We start from the raw sequence: 17,480 nt of genomic DNA, 5'->3' as shown, positions 1-17,480 counted from the left end.
CACTCAAAGAGTACAAAATGCCAGATACTAAAGGCCTGAATAAGTATTTATTCTTGATGTCCTAGCCTTCCTCTGCAAATTTCCCACTTCTCTAGCTGAATAACTTGCTGGTTTGCCCTCAGTGCGCATTCTGTAATACCTAGGCAGTTTATATCTCCAAAGGATTCTTTCACTAAAGGAGTGAAATTATGTGTGAATGCAAACAAGGAACACATAAACTTTGGTTCATGCTGTAAAACTGAGAACTTGTAGCATAAGCCAAAAGGCAGATCAAGAACTTCCTGTTACTTGGGGTCTATACTGCTCTCATATATGGGGCTGTAGGACAGGCAGACTTTCCCCTTGCCCATATCACTGAAGAGGGATACATTTGATATCTTCCTGTATAACGGCATGGAAATTCTCGCCTAGTAACTGCTGTGGGTTATCTTGTTTTGCAAATGGGCTAAGTTTAACGTTGGTGATGTGCAAGTTAAAGTGCCTTCTCCCTGCCTTCTCTAGCAATAAATGCCATTTCTTATGCTGCAAATCTCCTGTTTCACATCCCTCTTCCATTTTGCTGTATTGTGCTTTGCTTCTGTATCTTGTTCCTGCTATTGCTTTTTAAAGAGATAACTACATTTATCCCCTTAGAGGTTAATCTATTAAAAATTATTCAAAAAAGATACATTTTCTTTTGTGTTTGAAAGAGTGTCAAAGTCCAATTCAAGCTACGTAGGTTTTCTTATGACAGGCTGTGGGAGAACATCGTCAGTTAATATTTACAAACACTTTCACTACTGTTTGTTGCAGGAATGGAAGCTTTTTAAAGTGTTCTGCTACATTTCATTTCCTTGATCTTTTTGGAATATAGGAAAAAAACCCCACAAGACCAAGAAGAGACATGTAGTCTAAAGACCTTCTTCAGCTGAAATCCTTGTAATGCATAGTTCAGGACATTTAGGTCCACCACTGGGGGTATGCACAGATTAACCTCTGGGTTTCCAGCATATGTTGTGTCTCATTCCATGTGCATCTATGTATAAATGCTATCCTGTGTGTGTACTTTGGTATTATATATGTCATCTGTACAAAAAGCCTCACAAACACTTGAGAATATTGCTTGAGAATACTGCGTGAGAATATTTAGTCATACCAGTAACTGCCTGACATGGCTCAGTAGCTGAATTCTTTTGCTTTGCAGTTCAGTGATTTGTTTCCAAGTTTATATTCGTATGCCTAAAGCATTTAAGTGCCTTGCTGGGCTTAGATCATTGCGTATAATTATCTGGGTATTCTGAGTGCTTTTGACACACAGTTGCTTTTTTGCTTTCCTTTTTCTTTTCTTTCCTTTTTTTTTGTTTTAATTTTTTAAGGGTCTTCCAAACATGGTAGTGAAATATAGTAGTTGTTATATGGCTCTCACCAGAGAAATGATGCGCTTCCTAAATTAGTAAGTTACTGCTATCTTTGAAATAGCATACATGAACAGACCTGATTGGAATTAGGATTCTGAAAAAGCCTGTTGCAAATTGTTTATGAAGGTATAGCAAGATTTCAATATGAATAATCCTTTTTGTTTTCAGATTTAGAAGGAAATGCATGTCAAAACAACCAGCTGCTGAAAATAATTCTGGCCATGCATCAGTTTATCATCTCCTCTGCAGACATGCTTCAGAAACTCGTTGATCTATATCCTTTGTAACTTTCACCTGCTTTTAAGGTAACTTGACAAGTTTGAGATGGGTAAGTAGAGGATATTTAATCTATGGGTGTATTAGTATGCCACTAATTAAATTGTATACTTGTTTACAGTTTTTTGGTTGTATGGTGTGCTTTTGTTTGGTTTAGGGTTGGAGTTTTTTGTTTGTCTGGTTTAGTTTGTTATACACAGAGCAAAAGATGACACTGCAGTTCAGGCTTTAATTAGGATCAATCACCCTCTGTTGGCTGTGGAGAGAATACCTATCAGGTGTTAGATTAATGTAGGCACCTCAGTTAGACACTGTGAACCTGGGCCTAAGTCACAGACGCATTTCTCTCTCTGTCCACCATCAAGTCGAAGAGGAAAGAACAAAACTGTATCATCTGGATATGATAATTTTCAACAAAAATTACTTCTCTCACACACACTCAAAATTGCTGAAATAAATCATAAGCTTTTCCTTTCTATTTGTTCCCATTTTGAGTTGTCTGCCTGGACTCATATATGTGTGTTTCTGGCTCATTAGATTTTTCGCAATGTAGCTACTAGATCATATTCACAGTACTAGCCTTTCTTTGCAATTTTTAATTGTGGAATATGTTACCTGTCTTCTTATCTTTACAGAATGCTTACTCCTAATTAGATGAGCACAGTACAGGAAGGACACCGGTCATGCTAAGAATCTCCATCCAGTTTTGGTACAATTCAATTTAATAATCCTTTCTTTCCTCAAACTGTGTCTTACAGGCATTTACAAGCAGCATCCTTGACAACAGAGCTTTACTGCAGCTTTGACTGTCTGTCTGTAGCAGGACTGTCCGTCCTGGTGCTTCTCTAATCACAGGTGTTGGATCAAATGTGCAAAGCTGCAGCTGTGGTGTAGTGTTGCATTTAACTTAGGCTTGTGGGCTCTTGGAAAATGAAGCAAAGTCAGTGCTTGCATCTTTCTGAGATGGAACATATTCTGCAATCAGAAGAGCAGTTCAAACTTTTATCAGACTTCCATATTTTGCAAGCTTGGTTTTTAACTCTGTGTATAGCTCCTTGTAAAGACATTGAAAGTTAAAGACAATTTTGAATGGATCAAGTAGTCTGAGCTCTTGTGTTTTGCAAAACCTTGCAAATGTTCCAGTTTCACCCTTTCCCATCCTCTAAATTACATGGGTGATTTTGGGTGGTTACAAGTTCTTTGTAAGTCATCTAATTTTTTAGACATTCAGAGAAGAGCCTTTAAAGATATTTGAGAACTTACTTAGACTTCACCAGTTCTATAGTCAGCCTAATGTTAAAGGGCAGATGGCTTGGGCCCTCAGCTGTGGTAGATTTAGGCTGCAGTTAGTTTCAGTCAGAGTTTGAGTGGATCCACAAGGTATTTTCATTAAATTATGTTTTTCAGGCCTGCAAATGTATGTGTCATCTCCATTACAGAATCAAGACATGCATAATACCTTTTCAAAATAGGTTTTCCGTGTCTTCAACAGATAATGCAGTACTGCTGGGTCACTGCAACAAACAGACACTGGCTACAATATCAGAACATGTTTTAAAGAGCTAATAGACTAAGAATATGGGTGTTTCTTTCAGTTGTCAGAGCAAATCAAATGAAAACTGTTGCATAGCTAGGAAGGTGAGGTTACTGTGGAGAGGCATGTTACATTTTGCTCTACCATTGTCTACAACTAGTTATGTTTAACAGAAAATAGAAAATAATAGCTTTTTTTTTTTTTTAAAGCTCCAGTGAATTAGCTGAAAAGGATTTCTTCATAAACGCAGTGATTGATAAATTTGGTATTACTATTTCAATGATCATGAGATGTGTCAGTGCGAGTTTTATGAGAGGCATGCTGTAAAGAAACATGTGAAAAACAGAATTGCTGCACTACTTAACACTGCTCAGTACTCTGGCAACTGCATCAATGTTGCTCATAGTCATAGCTGCAATAAACTTCAGTAACAACCTTGGGATATACTTTGTATATACTTATGTAAACCTTAATCTGATATAATATTTGCCATCAGCAGGATGATTCTTATTGCTTACAGGAAGCATCGAGCATGTTACATTTTACATCTTATGTGAATGGATGTGGTTTTCCTTAACAGTTTTCTACCTATCTTAATGCTTTAGAAAATAACTCTTCCATGCAGTGTGTAAAGATATGCTATTTTGTGAGGTAAGTATATTCTTGGTAGCTATTAGTCATTTGTCTGCAGTCACCCCTGTGATATATATAAGCATGTTTTTGCAAATCTGAAATTGACATTAGAAAGAGAAACAGGTGTTCAGCTTTTCAAGGTTCACTTTAGCAGCTTTACACATGAAGGTCCAACTGGCTTTGAGCCGACCTGTCTAAGTCAGTGCATGAGTTGTCGGGTCACAGTTTTGAACTGAATCTATATGAATCTGTATCTTAAACATCTGTGAAAATCGACAGTGCTCAGGGAATGATAGAAGCGTGTCTAATATTATAGGTCTATTAAAAATGAGGTGGGATATTGCAGATATTTTCATACTAAGCAAAGCTCTATTGCATTTGGTAGGTAATTCTCCTCAGTAATTCTACTTAATCACTTGCAGTGATGCTGGGACACTTTTTTTCCACCTATTAAGTATAATAAAGTTTGATACCTCAGTTTAGAGAAAACAGGAAAGAAAATATTCAGCTCTAATAGATTGATGATACCTCTTTTTTACACAAAGGGGGAAATTATTAGTAACAGGAGAGTAGAATTTGTTTTCAGTTGTGATGATTGTATTACCTCAGAGCAGATTATTATTGGTTATGTCAGAATGCTTTAGTATTGCGTGAAATCTGGTAACATTTTTGCTTCCAGGCAAATTTATACATACGTGCATCCGTAAGAACGTGCAGTCCCATTTTTCCAACAAGCACAGATTTTTACATGTATAGTGCTGGGTACTGGGTCTGGCTGGGATGGAGTTAACTTTCTTCATAGCAGCTGCTGTAATGCTGTGCTTTGAATCTGTGGGTGAAACACAGAAGTATTTTACCTATTGCTGAACAGTGACTGCACAGCATCAAGGCCTTTTGTTTCTCACTCTGCCCTGCCACAGTGTGGCCTTGGGGTGAGCTTGAAGCTGGGAGGGGACACAGCTGACCTGAACTGACCAAAGGAACATTCCAAGCCATACAGGGTCATACTCAGAAATAAAAACTTAGGGGGTAGTCATTCCAGAGTTGCTGGGCATCTTGTGTGAGATGGTGCTTGCCTTTACATCTTTTTTTTTTTTTTTAAGCTTTTCTATTTCCTTTAGTTATTAAACTGTCTTTATCTTGGCCCATGCATTTTTCTCACTTTGCCCTTTCTGTTCTCTCCCCCATTTCGCTGCAGAGGGAGAGGAGGGAGTGAACACCTGAGTGGGTACCTATGTGCTGGCCAGGGTCAACCTGCCACAATTAGTGACAAGTCACATGCAGGAGTTGAAATATAAAATATATGACTGAAAAGATTTGAATGCCCCACAACGAAAACCGTAATTCTCTGAAAAGATTTTGTGCATGTGGGACAGAATCACCTGTAAACTATTAAATATATTTAGTTAGTAGATTTTTGTGACTATCGAAGTGTATTTTTTTGATGTCCAGACCAAATAATTTCAAGTTTTAAGGAAGTTTATAAAACCTGAAATTTCATTAAGAATACGTCAGGATGCATAATGTCTAGATTTATTGTGAAGCAAGAAATTTTGATACCAAATTTACTGCAAGCTGTATGCGTAGCGTAGTTCTTTACAGCCTTAAGCCAGGTATTTTCTAATTTGTTTTTAGTCTTGAACTTTTGCTTTGTGATAAAATTAAGGTAGCCTGGCGAAAACATCTAAAAGCAAGATTTATCCTCCAAAGTTGTTCAAAAGTAATACAACTTGTAAACAGGAGCAGATACCTAAATTTCAGCCTAACTGATGTTAGATCAAAACGGGGTTTTTTTGTGTGTGTGTTTTAATTTTAATAGGTACTGGATTACAGAATTCTGGATTATGTTCAAAATGGACTCTAAACTATCCACAGCTATGGAGGAATTTCAAGAAGTAGTTAGAGCTAATGGTGAGGAGTTACATTGTCGTCTAATTGACACATCTCAAATGTGAGTGTCAAAGTCTCAATATACTCAGAAAACAATCTTTTGCTCTGAATTTCCTTTATTCAAATATAATGTCTCTCACAAGTTTTATGTTATGTACCCTTAGAAGAATTTCTACTTCATTACAGATGAAATATACATTATGTAGTGGAACAGAATGCCTTTCAGGAATGGCTTAGGTTGAATTTAGCTGCAGTGTAGACTTTGGGCTGATTGTCCATGACAGCTAAGTTTTACTCTATCCAGGGAACTTAGAAAATTTGTAGGTGCCTAACGGTTTTGCAAGATCACGTGAAATCAATGAAAAAGCAGAATACAATTTGACTGGGTAAGAGATGAGGTAAAAAAAGTGTGTTTATATTTTAGCAACAAAGGTAAGTGAGGATATGGTTTATTACATTGTCAGACTCTTGATATAGTTTAGATGATTTTGGTTATAAAATACTTGTTGTGGCAAGAATAAGTCCTACATCTATACATCATGCAAGTTCTTTCTTGGGAAGACATCTTTCCTTGTTATATGAGAGTAAGATAGTTCTGTGGAAAGTTCAACTGACACAAGTGTCAGTTCCTACTTTGGAAATGCACAGGCTAAAGCAGAGCAGAATTTGGCATACATTTTGTATCTGATTATGAGGGAGGATATTTAGTTTTTCAAATTAAAATAAATTGTATTACTCTGTGGGTCAATAGCAAAAGGAGACAGTTCATACTCAGAGGCTGGTCAAGGAAATCTAAGAATTATTAAACGGAGGAGCGCTGGATGTGTTCAGTGGAGATGAAGTTGCAGACAACTATTCTGAAAATGCAGAAATTACGTAGAATCTCATGCTGTTTAGTAAGACAGTTGTATTGTACTTAACATGCTACATCAATACAATAAAGACTAACAATAATGTTTTGTCATATAATCTCTAATGCATGAAAGGAGTTTTCTGTTTAGAAGTTCAAATAATTCACTTTTTATTGCAGTAAGGCATGAAAACAATGTTACCTCTGACTTAGGGAAAGAGAAAAATGTTGCTCTTCAGTAAATAACTTGGAGTAATTGTGTTTTGAAAGAAATTCTAGGGATTGGTCTAGAAAGCTGACACAGCGTGTAAAGGCCAACACCAGTAAGAAACGGAAAGTCTCACTTCTTTTTGATCACCTTGAGCCAGAGGAGCTGTCAGACCACCTTACCTATCTTGAATTTAAGTCTTTCAGAAGAATATCAGTAAGTTATTTTTATTTATTTAGTTATTTATATTAAGCAAAGATGGGAAGGACATAGAAAATATGGCTGAGAGGTAGTATTACAAGATTAACTCTGCCATACGAGATGTTGGACAATCTGTTTCCAGACTCTTTTTTATTTTACTCATGTTGAAGGTGGCCAGTGGAACTTACTCTGAGTAAAAACCCTTCTGCAACAACCATATGAGAGAGGGAGAAGGAACCTCAGCTGTTGAACAGTTGAGGCAAGATCAGTTGGATGGAAGAGGAGTAAACCTTCTTCCAAATCCAAGATCTTCTTCCCAAGAAGCTCTTTTTGTTAGAACAAGGGATGTCATTGGGCACAGGAGCAAGCAGCGTCCTTTGACTTAAATCAGTAATCAGGCTGAAATGGAATGAAGGAAACCTGGAATATTCTCCTAGAATGCTCACCTTCTGTGGCTGTGGTGAACAGTACAGCAATTCTGAGCAGTGATTAATGGACTGCATTGAAGATGTCCGCTGGACTCTGCTTGCCTTTTTTGATTGTGCATAGCAAAATAAAGACTAGAGATAAGAAAGCATTTTAGAAAATGCCATTTTTAATGTAAGGGGGGATAAACATATTTTATTATACCAGCTTTCATGTACACAAACAATTCTTAGGGATTTATCTAATTTTTATTTCATTTGTTTTGTTTTCTCCGTAATGTTTGTAGCTGCTAAGATGCAAACTTCCCTATGCACCTTGGCTTCAGTTGCATCATTGTGTGCTACAACATTACCTCTATTAAAACCTGATACAGTTTACACATGGAAAAGTGAATGTTAGAGACCAAAATCTAGGAGGGTTGCAAAGCCTGTGTGATAATAAGAGTGAAAGCAAAGTGGTTTTTTCAGAGTGTTTTTTTTTCTGTTGCTGTTATTTAGCTGGTTTTGGCAGGTTTTTTTGCAGCACTACAATATGAAGCTGAACCTATGCAAGAAAAGGGGCTCTCACTAGATGGTGGAAGATTTCACAGTCGTGTTTTAATGTACTTTATTTTGAGCTGACAGTACGTGACTCTGTGTTTTGTGTTAAACTCAATAAGCTGTAGAACCGAAGTCATGCACAGATTGCTGCCTGTAGGCAGTAATAATATGCAAAGCTTATATAACTTATCATTTTCAGAACCTCTGTGTAGATATAAGGTAATTAACGGGTGCAACAAGTATGGTTTTAGTTTGTGTCAGATGTGTCATGGAGTTCCAACAGCTACATACATATATACATTTTATATGCAGGGTACCTGTGTATGTTTTTTGTATAAATGAGTTTACCAAGACTTTGGGTCAGAAAATGTGTAATTAATAATTAGCTATATTAATTAAATCTTTGCAGAATCTGTTCATGATGTGCTAAGCCATAGAATCCTTTCGTTATTCTAATACGGCATCATATATCAGGAAAAAGACTGAAGACGACTGGCTGTGTTATTGGGCACTGAAATAACTATTTAAAGGTTTGGGCATTTGAAAGTCAGGAGGGAATATTTGATCACGTACACAGCGCACAGCAAAATCTTCCATGAGATACCGCCCATCTTGTAGCAAATTAAAATGCCGGGAGTGGTGTTCACAGAGTAATGACTGCAGGCATTCTGGTGCTTGGAAAGTATTTTAATTTATAGTCATAAAGTACAGGGAGGCCACAGTCTTTTGTAAGAATCTGGATTCCTGTTGAGGCTCTTAAGTTAGTCACCGCAGTAACAGGCTCCTGCATTATTTAAGTACCTAAACTTCTTTACCATATCTGCCACTAACAAGCTTGTTACAGCTGACCTCATTAATAAATTTGTGCACTACAGTTAATTAAAAACTTTTAAGTAACATTTTAGGGATTAATTTTTTCAGCATTTAAAAAAAAATCTTTTCCGAAGGAGATGCTGAGAACAAAACATAAAACTGATTCATAGTTGTACTGAAACTTCTATGAAGTCCATAATTATGTAGTCAGATACTGAAAAATTACCTATCTATCTATATAGAGTAGTTGCTTAAATTTCAAGATCCACCCAAACCTGGCTGGGGTTCAAAATTCAAAGAGTAATTGTAGAGTAAGTACTATGTAATCTCAGAGACAGCTGTACTTATTACTAACATTTCTTCCATTTTTAATTTAATGAGAGGAGAAATCTAGAGGTGTCTGCTGTCAGTTTTGCTTTTAAAGTGCTGATAGTTCTTACTAAACAGATGGAAAAAATTTATAAAGTTGTGAGAAGGTGAGAGAGGGAGAGTAAGAAACAAACAACAGCCTGACAATTTATGGCCTTTGCTTAAAGATCAGTGCTATTCCACATATTCCTGTGGAAAGGAATATATGCCTCCTATGGCTCTGAGTGTTTTTGGTAAGATGTTAGTATTAGTGGTCATAGTAAAGAATGGACGTAAAAATTGTGTGTCACATTTTCTGATGATCAAATTCTTCTGCATTTTTGTTAATGGATAAATCAACAGAACGGATAAAAATTGCATCAACAGAAGCAAATGATTGCTTCTCTTTAATCTTAATGGAAGAATGGCTTTTAAAAAAAATCTGTGTCACAGGTGTCTACCAAACAATTTTAGATTGCCTTGATTAAATAAGAGAATCTCACAAGCTGTATTGAAAGTATTAAGGAATCTGTAGCCCTCATTCTTAATGGTCTTATCTCAGTTTCGTATTAATCTCATTGAACTTGCTTTTTGTATTAGTATAGCTTAATTCAGAAGTGTGCCCCAGCTACAGAATGCATAAACTGAACACTGAACTCCCTTAAACTATTACTGAGTTACTAGATTACAATTTAAATTCTGTTTAACCTTCCCTATAGAAGTCTAGACTCAATGAATCTATGAAGCCACTGAGGCTGGGAGGAAAGCCCCAGTTCTGCTCATCCTGGGGTTTATAAGAGCCAAGGCCCCTGAGATACAGGAAAAAGATGCTTTCAGTTAATTCAATTAGTCGAAGCCCCTGCTTTTGAACTTAACAAAGCTTTTACAAAGGAAAGATTTCAGTCTTACGGATATTTAAGGTATAAAATATATCTTTTATATTTAATTTGAAAAGCAGACCTCTGTCTGCACACAGATCATGAGGTATATGAAACTACATGAATTTTCATTTATGTTTCTTTTGTTTGTTTAAGTTCTCAGATTATCAGAACTACATTGTGAATAGTTGCGTGAAAGAGAACCCAACAATGGAAAGATCGATTTCTCTTTGCAATGGTATCTCTCAGTGGGTGCAGCTAATGGTTCTCAGCAGACCAACACCACAGCTTCGGGCTGAAGTGTTCATTAAGTTTATTCATGTTGCACAGGTCAGTTAAAATCTGGCATGTTTGGTGTTTATTTTGTCTTTCTCTGATACAGCCCTTTTTTTTTTTGCTCTTCCTATGCTACTACTGTAGGGTGAGCTGGTAGTGTTGGCACTGGTCTCCTGCTTCATACACAGCACATGTGTATTTGTGTGTGTGTGCTGCCTTACCAAGTGCTCAGATATTACAGTGCCATGGCACCAGGTCTTTCTCATGTTCATTCTGAAGAAATTGTTTTTACTGAAAAACTGGACTTGCTTTTGAATCAGCATGTGAGATTCCCAGCTGTGGCTGTGAAGCTTTCCAGAGCATGAGCCACTTGCATGCCTTTGGCTGTAGTTAGAAGCATTCCACCAGAAACACCTTTCTGGATAAAAGCAGAGCTACGGTCATATTCGTATTCTTTGCGTAGTAATGCAAAGTTGTATGGTTGGCATACAACTGCACTCATAACCAGGATAATAGGCAGTGTTTCCTAGTTGTGGTAGACTGTGGGAAGAGGGGGAACTACTGAGGAGGTACTTTGAAGACTTACTGTATCTGAAAATCTAATATTTGATTTAGTAACAGTAGAATAAGTTCATGTTACACCCAGTAAAATCACAACTCATTACCAAAATACATGAAGTCAAGTGTCACAAGACTTGTAAGACTTCAGAGCAATACCAAAGAGGAAATTAAAATTTGAGTGTGCACGCTGAACAACCTGAACCTTTAAATTATAAATGCTGATTTTTTTTTTTTTTTATGTCACCATAGAAGCTCCACCAGCTGCAGAATTTCAACACATTAATGGCAGTGATAGGAGGCCTCTGTCACAGCTCCATTTCCAGGCTCAAGGAAACAAGCTCATGTGTTCCTCATGATGTAATTAAGGTTAGTATTGCTTCTCTAAGTTTTACAAATAAGGTAACCTTTAACTTTTTTTTCACTGCACACACTAAAAGCAACCTTACTTCATTGGATGAGATGGAAAGACAGAACAAAAATTCTTTGGTTTTGAAGGGTTTTTATTTGTCATTTCATCTCTACATCACCAGTTACTCCTACACTTTTTGCAACCCCAAGACTTTCTTCAAGACTTTTATACATTCTCTAAGGTTTTTTGTTTAATGTCAGATGTGATGAGCTGCATTTTCATTTACATGCAGTAGTACAGAATAATATTCAAGCATGAAAACAGAGAATTGGATCCTGGAACGTTTGAAAACAAAACTGTTGTCATCCGTAGCAACACTGACCATCCTGAGTCTGTAAAATCTAGTGCAGAGCTCTGCACTTCGAGTGAAAGGACTGGTTTTGTTCATCTGATCTTTCCCTATGACAGGTTTTATTTAATTCAGACTTTAACAAGTTTAGCCCTAATGCACACAGTATGGTTGAATGTTAGAAATCTATTTTATTTTCCAGTTAAATTCTTGTGAAATTCACATGAAAGCTATTAAAATGGGTAAGAAGGCATATTTTTTAGCAATGCTTCTTAAGAAGCCTTCATGTGGCTTCTTAGGAGACTTCTTAAGAGAATAAAATACTTTATTCTTTTTGGGGCCTGAAATATTTTGTAAAGGTATCTCATGAGCCTGTTTTGATCACAGTATGATCAGTTTAAATGAACAGTGCATACCTGACCTTCCACTGGAAATGCTTACAGCTCTCAGAATCTATAAAATCAGTTAGAAAGCTTATTTCAGAAACGTGTTGTTTTTCAAATTTTGTCATTTTAAGGACTGCATGTGTGTACATCATTTGAATAACTTTTTGTATCAAGAAATCATATACTGGTGCTAATAGAAAGCAGGTAAAAAAAGGCTGGTAATTAGTGACTTGAAAACACACTTTGAGGTTTAACTACATCAAACAGTTTGTAAAGGTTACAAATCGAGAACTTTGACAGGAACTTCCCAGAGAAAACATTGGTCCGTTGATTTTGCAGTGTTGTGAGTCAACTTTGTACCTGTATAATTTTAAACAAGGGAAAATATTTATCCTGGTAGACTGAAGATTATTGTGGCCTTTATAAAAAACCCAAGATATTGTTTCTAATTCATTTCCATGGAAAAAGTTTTCTTAAAAAACAGATATGAGACCTTGAACCATAGTATGACTTCTGATCACACTGCAGTGGGATCACGGCACAGTACAGGGTTTCTCTGCCAGGACCTCTCCAGCAGTTCCAGCTGGTGACCTGGAAGTCAGATAATGCATTCCACATTTTAGGGTGAAGATGACTGCGTTTATGAATGTCAGAGAGCTTGTGCTGTGCTTACACATTGACTGCATACAGATCCCCCTGATTTGAGAGAATCCTATCTCCTTCTTTTCATTTGACTAAATGGGGAGTGTAAGGAGACCAGCATTACAGATTAGACTACAGATTAACTATCTGTAGTTGCATATTAGTATGTGATTTATGGGTGTAGGAAATCTAGAATACCTAGATTTCATTTGAAGTTTTATAATCTTTTTCAAGAGCCATTGTGAGTGAATTCCTTAACAATAACATGGGAAGTTCTTGTGCTGTATGACAAAAACAGAAACAGTAACCAGCATTGATTTTTTTGTTTTCTTTTTATTTTTAGGTGTTTAATGAAATGACAGAATTGCTTTCGTCTTACAGAAATTATGATAGTTACCGACGTGCCTATAATGAGTGCAGTAACTTTAAGATCCCAATCCTTGGGGTCCACCTGAAAGACTTGATATCCCTTTATGAGGGCATGCCAGACTACTTGGAAGACAAAAAAATTAATGTATACAAACTATATTCTCTGTATAACCACATAGATGAGCTGATACAACTCCAGGAAATGCCACTTCCCCTGGAGGCTAATATGGACCTTGTTCACTTGCTTACAGTAAGTCTGTGAGATAAGATAAATACATCCAATTAAAAATTTCATTTACCTATCAAACAACTAAATAGAGAATTCCATTAATTAATTAATTAATTAATTATGAATTCATAAGAGTGTAAGATTTCTTTTAATCTAAGGGGAAATGTACAGGAATAGAAGAGAAAAAATTGGTGACACTGATTTATCTGGCAGCAAGGGTAGAGGTGCCAGTTCAGCAGTATGCTTGCAATTATTTCTACAAGGGAAGGAAATGTTTATTTCTGCTTCACTATAGTAGCATGCACTCTCTGTACTTTCAATAAGGAGGATTCCTTGTGTTAAAAACAAAATCACACAGAAGTTCAGTCCCTCAAGATACTGCATTTCTAGCCAAGTTTCTTCTGGTGCTAAAGAAACTGTCTGACATAAACATTAGTCAAATGTAGTCAAATTAGTCAAATATGACTCTCCCAGTCATATCCAGTCAGTGCCATGCTACTAAAAAAATTGATACTACCTGGGACTTCGTTAAAACAATAATTATTTTAGCTTCTCCTAGTAAGTTAAGCTACTACCTTCTATTAAAATACTACATCTTCCTTTCTTGTTTCTCAGTTTTGTTTGGCCCTAACAAGTATCTCATCTTGGAAAAACTAGTTAGCCTGCTTCCACTTTCTGGTGATAAGCCCTGTTTCAGTAAAAAACTAAGAGATAAAAATGCTTATGTGCCTGAGGTTATTTGTTCTCTCTGGGAGCACTCTTGTGTGAAATAAAGCACAGACACCCATGGCCTGAAATAAAGCTGTATGAAGTGGTGAACTTCTTACTTCTTCCTGCTATTTGTTCTAAATTATTCTAAGTATTTCTTTCTTCTAAATAATGTTTTATAAAAATGGCTATTACAACTGTGTAGAACTTTGTCCATAATTTCATGCAGCAATATATGACAGGACATAAATGAGAAGAAACATTTTATTTCAATGCAAGAGCTTCTGAACTCCCAATACTCAATGTTACAGTTTTCCAGATAATGGCAATAACAGTCTGGAATGTAGAATTGGACACATTTCAAATCACTGTGAACACCTGTGCAGCTCAAGGTCATTTTTTTCTAGGTGTAATTGAAATAAAAAAATAATGCACCAAAAAATATGAATGCATTCCAGCAACAAGTTTATAAAGTAGTAGTGGTGACTGTTCTGGGATTAAACTAATGTGTTGTTTTCAGCTGTCCCTTGATCTTTACTACACAGAAGATGAAATTTATGAACTTTCATATGCACGAGAGCCACGAAGTCACCGAGCTGCTGTAAGGGCCTTTACAGATTCTTTACAAAAGGAGGGGTTTTATGAGTGATTTTAATTTAAAAAGAAGAATTTTTTTTAAAGAAAGTTTTATCTCTTGCATTAAATTTATTATTTTATTTTATTGTATGTGAAATTGAAAACATAGTAGCTTTGTGGACTGAGGTAAATCTATTAAAGCACAAATTGTTTGGTTGGTGATGAAGCCTAAGTTAGAATATGTGGCAGAGTTGACACCATATCAGGTTTTATAATATGAACACAAAGACAAATGAAGTTGTTGCATAGAGACATGACATCAGTCTCAATCTTGGTAGTTGATACTATTTTTTTCAAATGGAGAATTCTTACATGATTCAAATGATGAAACCCATGAGTGTCATGTGGTAGTTTTGTTCCTGTTTTATAAATATGGAAAAGATGGTGATTTTACAGGGTTGTCAGCAAACTGTGACAGTTCAAGGCATGACTGCTGTTTTGAACAGTTCAAGGAAGAGCTTAAGCACCATGTAATTATCAAAAGAACGATCTCGGGTCCAACGGGTCATTTCTGCAGTCCTGTGCCACAGAGTCCACTGTCACAAATGGAAGAAGTGTAATCTTTCCATGTGGTACTAATGAAGTTCCTTTCAATTTATTTCAGCCTATGACACCTTCCAAACCACCAGTAGTTGCAGACTGGGCCTCAGGAGTGGCCCCAAAACCTGATCCAAAAACCATCAGCAAACATGTTCAGAGGATGGTAGATGTAAGTAAGGTTGGCCAGTGTACTTTACATCATTGTAAATCTTTGTAGTCTTAATCTCAAGGTATGAGAGAATACAGGGATGGGACTTCTGTCCTCAAGATCAGATATTTTTGCTTACCTGTATATAGCAGCAGCAGCCGTGAGACATGGATGGAAATTCCTTCAGTGGCTGAAGAGCCAGTAGGAAGTGTGAATGCTGGTTTGTGTACTTCCAGAGTCACTCTTTCAAGGAGCCAGGGAGTCCATTTCTACCAGGGACTCCCAACGTCATGCAGTCTGACAGGAGGCCTCTCAGTGGCTTTGTTACAAGCAGCCGTTGCTTTTTCTCCTTCTTTTGGGTCCCCCGCTTTATGGGAAACTACTAGTTAAGGTGATTGATTCCAAAACTGGTGGGGGTAGAGAGGTAGTTTGTCTTTGCTTGCCTGCTTCATCTCTTCTTTCTAAGCACTTCTAATATTGCGAGGCATCCTTTGATACACGCTGTTTTGGAATATATTTCTAAATTTGATCTAGGTGTGCTCCTTGCCTTGTGGCCAGAGACAAACAGTAATGCATTCTGCAAGTGGAAACAGGTGTCTGCCCTGAAAATTCTGTCATATTACTGATTTTCTCATTACACTGATCTGATAAAATAAGCCAGGCAGTTACACTGATTTGGCTGCAGAAACCATCATTGAGAACACTAATTGAGAGCATTAGTTCAAGTTGTACATGTGAGTCTGGGCAGAATGTTCTTAAAGAAGAAGTAAAAAACAGTTGTCATTGTGTTGTGAAACTTTTAGTCCAGCCTGTGTGGACTTTGTCTCAAACCAGTACACTATGTTTTGCTGCAAATCAAGAAATCATAATGCTTTTTTAGTCTCAAGCAAAAAAACCAATTAGACTGTTGCACTGTTTAATAAACACTGGGAGAAGATGGGAGAGGAAATCCATAACTATTACTAATGTGGAGGCTTTCTAAAGTGGTAATTCAGACCATCCTCATTATAAACTATTCTGCTATTACCTCGCGCAGTCTGTCTTCAAAAATTATGACCATGATCAGGATGGATACATTTCCCAGGAAGAATTTGAAAAGATTGCTGCCAGCTTTCCATTTTCATTTTGTGTAATGGCTAAGGACTGGTGAGTACCTGCTTATCAACTTTGCAGCATATGTTTTGGGAGGGATTTAGGGGTTTTTGTGTTTAAATTGTATTTTATCATTAGGGTGGTAAAAACGTCCTTTTCAGGCACAGACAGAAGTGAAAACGTAACTGACAAAAGCATCTTCTAAATGTGTTGTGAATGACATGGGCTTACAGCAATGGTGACCAAGCTGATTTAGAAGAAAAACAGACAATTGAAAAAGAAGTATTTTTCAAATTATAGTCAGTATTTACTGCTAAAGAATTTTCCTGTGATAAAGCTGTCCCTTAAAGAATTGGCAAATGAATACTTTGATAAAATCAGGAACATTTTCATAACATATTAGAGCATGGAAAAATACAACAGTGATTATTCAGATCTATGAAGTAGTTTTGAGGTTGCATTGCATTTGCAGATATTTCATTTATCCTGACAGTTTGCAGTTTAAATGTGTAGATAAGCTTCTGTGTATTTTGGAAACAATTGGCAAGATTACTGAGATCACTTTAGTTTTTTGCACATGAAACTATCGCTATTATATAATGCAAGAAAAATATGTTTCATTCTCCTTATGCATTTAACAAAATATATGTCTCACAAACAACTTTTCTTGTTTATTTCCAGGGAAGGTCTGATTAGCAGGGATGAAATAACAGCTTACTTTATGAGAGCTAGCTCAATCTATTCCAAATTAGGACTTGGCTTTGCTCACAACTTCCAAGAGACCACTTACTTAAGGCCCACTTTCTGCGACAACTGTGCTGGATTTGTAAGCTTACTTTTTAGCAAATTATGTTAACATCCTTTGGAATTATGCCTTTTTTATCTCATAATTGCCTTGTGTCATATACAGAAAAGGATCTATATAAAACATCAGTGAAGTTATATAGAACACCAGGCTTCTGCCTCTGTAGCCTTCTAAGGTATCCTTTACTCCCTTCTTGGCAGGGCCAGTATGTTTAAACATGGTTCATACCTTGTGGAGTTTGGCTGTGTCACCAAAAACAGTCTCAGGCAAGACTTCCAAATCCAGAGACTTCCACTCCACAGGGCTGATAGAACTCATGTCCTGATACAGACATGACATGCCACTGCCTATGGCACGGGAGATTTCGTAAAATTGTCCTACTAATCTTCATTCAGCT

The 17,480-nt window shown here is 36.7% G+C and overlaps 1 protein-coding gene across 4 annotated transcripts in view; it reads left to right on the top strand.

Annotated features, from left to right (window-relative positions):
• The window catches only part of RASGRP1 (RAS guanyl releasing protein 1), a 39,347-nt gene that overhangs the window by 14,653 nt on the left and 7,214 nt on the right, over positions 1-17,480 (top strand). For 3 of the 4 annotated variants that reach the window (XM_032111190.1, XM_032111191.1, XM_032111194.1), the window contains 11 exons: positions 1,566-1,671; positions 3,796-3,858; positions 5,660-5,791; positions 6,851-7,004; positions 10,150-10,323; positions 11,080-11,196; positions 12,900-13,175; positions 14,383-14,463; positions 15,103-15,207; positions 16,223-16,332; positions 16,960-17,104. In XM_032111190.1, the coding sequence (XP_031967081.1) occupies positions 1,566-1,671; positions 3,796-3,858; positions 5,660-5,791; positions 6,851-7,004; positions 10,150-10,323; positions 11,080-11,196; positions 12,900-13,175; positions 14,383-14,463; positions 15,103-15,207; positions 16,223-16,332; positions 16,960-17,104 (1,463 nt within the window). Of the gene's footprint in view, positions 1-1,565; positions 1,703-2,308; positions 2,383-3,795; positions 3,859-5,659; positions 5,792-6,850; positions 7,005-10,149; positions 10,324-11,079; positions 11,197-12,899; positions 13,176-14,382; positions 14,464-15,102; positions 15,208-16,222; positions 16,333-16,959; positions 17,105-17,480 lie in introns of those variants that run through there. The other variant, XM_032111192.1, reaches the window with a different exon arrangement.

Source organism: Corvus moneduloides, chromosome 6 (assembly GCF_009650955.1).
Source record: "Corvus moneduloides isolate bCorMon1 chromosome 6, bCorMon1.pri, whole genome shotgun sequence".
Taxonomy (NCBI): Eukaryota; Metazoa; Chordata; class Aves; order Passeriformes; family Corvidae; genus Corvus; species Corvus moneduloides.
Note: the sequence above shows the minus strand (reverse complement) of the source record. Positions and strands in the feature narration are given on the sequence as shown.